This window comes from Plecotus auritus, assembly GCF_963455305.1.
Source record: "Plecotus auritus genome assembly, chromosome: 4".
Taxonomy (NCBI): domain Eukaryota; kingdom Metazoa; phylum Chordata; class Mammalia; order Chiroptera; family Vespertilionidae; genus Plecotus; species Plecotus auritus.
The window spans coordinates 173,848,971-173,854,970 of record NC_137775.1 but is presented as its reverse complement, the minus strand read 5'-3'; the positions used below and the strand labels follow the sequence as shown (position 1 = coordinate 173,854,970).

The 6,000-nt window shown below is 45.6% G+C and overlaps 1 protein-coding gene across 3 annotated transcripts in view; it reads left to right on the top strand.

Moving 5' to 3' along the window:
• Positions 1 to 1,025: 1,025 nt before the first annotated feature.
• The window catches only part of CRPPA (CDP-L-ribitol pyrophosphorylase A), a 180,461-nt gene continuing 175,486 nt past the window's right edge, over positions 1,026 to 6,000 (top strand). For all 3 annotated transcript variants that reach the window (XM_080665301.1, XM_080665300.1, XM_080665299.1), the window contains exon 1: positions 1,026 to 1,509. In XM_080665301.1, coding sequence (XP_080521427.1) covers positions 1,289 to 1,509 — 221 coding nt within the window. In that variant the 5' untranslated portion in view covers positions 1,026 to 1,288. The remainder of the gene's footprint in view (positions 1,510 to 6,000) is intronic.

The window sequence follows — 6,000 nt, the reverse complement described above, 5'->3', positions numbered from 1 at the left end:
ACAAACAAACAAAAAGTAAGGCCAGAGACAGAGAAGCATTGATCACACTGTCAAACCTCAGAGAGAAGGGAGGGGAGGGGAGAGGTAAGGGGGAAAGATGAACCAAAGGACTTGTATGCCTGCATATAAGCATAACCAATGGACACAGACACCAAGGGGGTGAGGGCATGAGGGGGGCGAGGGAGGTGAGGGGAGGTGGAGACAATGGGGGGATAAGGACACATATGTAATGCCTTTCTCAAAAAAAAAAAAAAAAAAAAAGTAAGGACTTTGCTTTCATGGAGTTTATATCCCAGGGAACTAATATAGTATGTTCTGACACTCCACACACTTTTTCATGCTAATCTCGGCCAACAAGGCCAGTATTAAAAAAGAGAAGATATGTTTCAGGCTGGATATTCTTCTACTCTATACTTCTGTGCAAGGGCCTTAAGGCAGCTTTGCCACTATGTGTACAATCTTACACACGTTACTTCAACATTATGCCTTTTTTTCCTCCTCTGTAAAAGGGATACAGGAATAGTTGGGTTCTCCTAGAGACTAAATGAGATAATGTGCGTCGAATGTTCAGCAGTGATTCGTATTATGGCTTTTGCTCTGTGGTTCCAAAATGTACCTGCTTATTGGAACCTGGGGGTCTTTAAAAACATCTCAAACCCTAGGCCAGTGGTCGGCAAACTGCGAGCCGCGGTTTGCCGCTCTGTTGACTAGTTTGCCGACCCCGCCCTAGGCCGCACAACCCTGATCTCTAAGGGTGGGACGTAGGGGGCAGCAGCTTTGGAACTCCCCAGGTGGCTTCAATTTGCAGACTGGGTTATTGATGCCTCCTAATAGCATTTGTCCATCTACCTGTCTTTACCATAGTTTAATGAAAGTCAGATAATCGAGATGCACATTTCTCTGTCCCATCCTGTGACTTTAGTCCAAATTCTTTCAAATCTTCAAGGGATAAGAGGGAGTCTTCTCACACTTGTAAGTTGGGTATTTGAGGGCTAACACTTGCACCTGCGGCTCCTGCTGGGCCAGCCCGAGGAGAAACCATGAGCTGGGGCACTCAGGCCTGCCGGGGGCGCTGGGCGCAGCGCAGAGGCCTCCGACTAGCGGAGAGGGAAGGTCTGCAGCCGCCTCGCTCCCTGGGGAACCGCGACTGCCCGGCGCTCAGCTCCGGTGGGCGCTGTCTATCTGCGCGCCCTGCACCCCTGCGCTTGTCCGCCCTGCACCCCGCGACCCCGCCCGATTGCCTCAGCAGCCCCGGGCGCTTTGGTCGGGAGCGAGCGGGACCGCCTCCATGGAGCCCGGGCCTCTAGGCGCTTCTGGGCCCTTGGAGCCGGGGCCTTGCGTGCGCGGCGTGTGCGGTGCGGCCCCGGCGGCCTCGGCCTCCTCGCTGGCGGTGGCAGCCGTGCTGCCGGCGGGCGGGAGCGGGGAGAGAATGGGTGTCCCCACCCCGAAGCAGTTCTGCCAGGTCCTGGAGCGGCCGCTCATCAGCTACACCCTGCAGGCCCTGGAAAGGTAACCCACGCCGCCGGCGCGCCCGGCCTGGCTCCCGCCCTGCTCCCTCCTCTTCCGCCCTCCGTCCTCCGCCCTCCGCCCAGGCCCGTCCGCGACGCCTTCCCCTGCGGCTGCCCTCGCGCGGGCGCCTTCTCCCGGTGACGGAGGGCCCACTGCACGGCGCAGTCCCTGGAGCGTGGGCTCCATTCCCGCCCGCACTTCAGAGACGGGCCGCTCGGCCCTTTAACAGCGGGGCCCGGAGCCCAGGCCTCGGACGCAGCGGGGAAAGCCTGCTCTCAGCGAAGCGGGGCTGAGGCGGACATGGGTGGGGCGAAGAGACCTTAGTTCTACCTGTGGCCGCTGTGGCCTAACGAGGAGAAGCTGGGCTCGGAGTCTCCTTGTCCCTGCCTGTCCCTCTTACAGTCTCGCACATTCTCACCTTCCCATGCTTAGGCTTTCTCCTGTGGCGCATGCGTGCTCTTTCCCGCCCTCCCGCATGCGCATGGGTTCGTGGGCCTTTGCTCATTCATGTTACCCATGCATTCAGGAACACTAACTGAGCAATTAATATAATACACTGCTAATTACTAGGTGCTGAAGGTGGACAGAGGAGAATTTAATCCAAGCCTTTTTTTTTTTATGGGAGAGGGAGATTATATATATATATATATATATATATATATATATATATATATATATATATATATATATATATATATAAAATCAATGATGAGAGAGAATCAATAATGGGCTGCCTCCTGCATGCCTCACACTGGGGATCAGCCTGCAACCTGGGCATGTGCCCTAACGGGGAATTGAACCGTGACCTCCTGGTTCATAGGTCTGCGCTGAGCCACACTGGGCTGATTTACCTCTTTTAATGGACGAAACAGATTTAACAGTTCTGCTTTGAGGCCAGCACATGCCTTATTTTATTAGGAAAATGGGCTGATTAGCTAGTTGGGGAAATGAAGGAGAGACAGGGATGGGATGACGAGGATTAGAAGAGCTGTAGTGTGGAGCTAAGGAGATGAAAAGAGGGGTATACTATTTTATTGGCCTTGTTTTTAACATCTAGTAATGAATGTGAGGGAGCATGGGGTGAGGCTCCAGGGGGGGAAACGGGGATTGCAAAGGTCCACATTCATTTTGTTGAGGTGTTTAAACTTCTTGAAGCTAGTGGGGAGCTATGATAGTATTTTAAACCTTGGATTGATGTGAGATGTTTGAATTAAAGATAGATGGTGTCTTTTAGCATAGCCTTTGCTAGCAGCTTTAAGGAAAAGGAAGTTAGTGAGATTCTAGTCAAAGGATAGTAGCATGTTATGCCCCCAGTCTCCCCCGCCCCCTCCAATGCTTTTCACACACCAAAGAAGCCAGAGGGCCCAAGTTGCTTTGCATATTGTTATTTTACTCTTTAAATATTGTCATTTGGAAAGTGGAATTGTAAAGAGCCCTAATCACCCTTGATTCATGTAATCTGCCCTGTGGTTATATCTGAAACTCATAAAAACATTGAAACAGTTCCAAGTGCTTCCTCTCTTCCTTCTGTAGTCTTCCATTTCTCTCTGCAGTTGAAGGTGGGTTCTTTGAAACCATTGTATGGATCAGGCACCTAATATTCTAGTGTGACAGACATTGTGACAGTAGCTCATTTATGCAGGTAATCTTATGGAACAGAATGGACCTTGGCCAGCAGGATTTTTATCTATTTAGTAATTAGATGTAGGGGAGTGTATTTTGACATTTAACTTTTTTTCCCTATGAAAACTTATGTATTGGTTTGCAGGTTTGCATCTTAACTTCTGAGGCAGCCTGAGATAGGTACTAAAAAATACAAATAAAATAAAACCAACTTTTAAAGTAAAATAATGTTTTTGGAAGGCGTTGTTTATGGAAAATGCAATATTTGTTTTCCATTTTTATTTAATTGATAACAGCAGTCACAAATCCTAGTGGTAACTAATCAAAACCTTCCTTTTGAAATACACCAGGGCTCATTTTTCTCACTATTACAATGCATGAAGAACTATGGAATATTATAGTTGGGATATGTCTCAGGAAATCCTTGCAAACCTTGCATTACAGGGGTGTATGTATTGGTGCTTGTGAGCTATTTGCCAAATGGAAGCCATTCTCTTGGTAAAAGTTGGGATCCCTACACGGCTGATAGTTTTTCTATAGCCTGGTGCTAAAAGGCCTAGGATATTTCAACCCCTGAGATAAATTATACAAGTTCAAATAAGGAAAGGAAATGGAAGCATAGAGTGTCTTTTAAAACTCTCAGGTTTTGCTCTTTGGAGGAATTATGCATACTTACTACTTATTTAAAGTGTAGCACAGCTCTCAATGTTCTATATAAAAAGAGATGTAATTGGGTGTCATCACTGTCAGTCATCCAGGTGCTATTAAGAAGGTGTCAGCTCTCCTTGCCCTTTAAGAGTTGTGAGTATGTGATGTCCAGAGTTTGACTGTGCCTTTCATAGTTAGGATTTTCCTTGCTCAAGCTTTGCCATCTCTTTAATAGAAGGTTAAGATGTTTTTATGAGTAATCTTTATTTCTTAGTTCTCTTTTGACTAAAAAATTAAAGATACTTTTTGAAAAAGAACCCTTATGAGTTGATTTTCTTTTTTGGAATTTTGAACCAACAAATTCTTTAGGGTTTAGGACGGAGAAGGAGGGCACTCTCAAAGTTTGACCCCATATTTCTGAATTGGGATAGGAAAATGTGAAGAAACATGAACAGTTTTGCTTTTTAACACTGCCATTTACACTTGTTAATTTCCATTCCTTCACTTACCCACTCAAAGGGACTAAAACTTTATAGCCATTTTTAGTGAATGCAAGAGGAAGTAGAGCAGATAAAAGATAAAACTCTAGAAGAAAGAAAGGTGATAAAGAAATGTTAACCAATCAGATTCAACAGACCCAAGAAAGTGGAAATTTAAGCTCTCAGCTAGAACATCCATGAAGAAGCAAGTTGATTGGTCATAGAACCTTTAAACGCAGGCGTCCTCAAACTACGCCCGCAGGCCACATGCGGGCCACCGAGGACATTTATCCGGCCCGCCGGGTGCCGCTGCCTGTCCTGCTTAGCAGCCGACTCGTCCCGGGCCCGCAGTGCACGTAGGAATTTGTTCATAGTTTTTTGTTTTTTTTTAAACTATAGTCCGGCCCTCCAACGGTCTGAGGGACAGTGAACTGGCCCCCTGTTTAAAAAGTTTGAGGACCCCTGCTTTAAACGGTTCAGGAATTAGAGGTACATGTATTAGAGGTATATGTAACAATATCTTCTATATATATATAAAAGACTAATATGCAAAGTGTTCCCTAGGGAGTTTGACCGGGAGACTGGGAGTTTGATCCCTTGCTATGATGTGCGCTGACCACCAGGGGGTGGCGCAGAATGAAGGAAGGCCCGGGGCGGCAGCTGGAAGGCCCCAATTGGCCCTGATCGCTGGCCAGGCCTGGAGACCCTACCTGTGCACTAATTTCGTGCACCAGGCCTCTAGTGTTACATATAAAGAACCTGTTCATATATAATTTAGAAGTTGGAAGAAATATTGAGACAAAAATCTATCTTTTGAATCAACTGGAACTTCATATTGTTTTTGTTTGTTTGTTTTGTGTTTTCCTGCTTGTGAAACTGGAAAAAATACACATTTTTCTAGATTAGCCAAGTTCTACTTGTGTGTAATTTCTTCGATACCAGTTTATCAGATTAAATGAGATTCAAAAGAATCTCTGAACCCTGACAAACCTGATGTATTTGGCTAAAGGCTCTATCTGGACAAATGGAGACTTAAAGTATGTCTAAATCAGTTGTGTTGAGGTACATCCTATATAATAAAAGGCTAATATGCAAATTGACTGAACAGTGAAATGACCGGTCGCTATGACATGCACTGACCACCAGGGGGCAGATACTCAATGCAGGAGCTGCCCCCTGTTGATCAGTGCCACTCAGCCAGAGCCTCCCTGCCTCCGCAGCCGTCAGACATCCCCTGAAGCATCCCGGACTGTGAGAGGGCGCAGGCTGGGCTGAGGGTCCCCCCTTCCCCAGTGCACGAGTGTTGTGCACCGGGCCCCTAGTTTATTATAATTATCCATTATGTACATATGTATAGACATGTAGAAGTGGATGTATATGTTTATATATGTTCATAATTCTATATTAATCTTATGCAACTGGTCGTTCAGATCTGTACATTATGGGTATGATTAAAAGAATCAAGAATAACAACTAATTTTTAGGTTGCACTAGAAACGAGGGCTTTTCAGAAGTTGATTGAAGTTTCTAGGAGTTTGAAAATTTCATTTTGGCCTTTTAGAAGGAATTGCAATATAAATTATTGAACCACAGATTATATAACTTGAAGAGAACTTTGATTTTTCTCATTTTACTAACAAGGAACTGAGATCAAAAGTATTAATCTCTTACATAATTATTACTTTATGACTTGAGTTTCTAAAAGGAAATGTTTCTCTAAGAAAAGAAATCATGGGAAAGT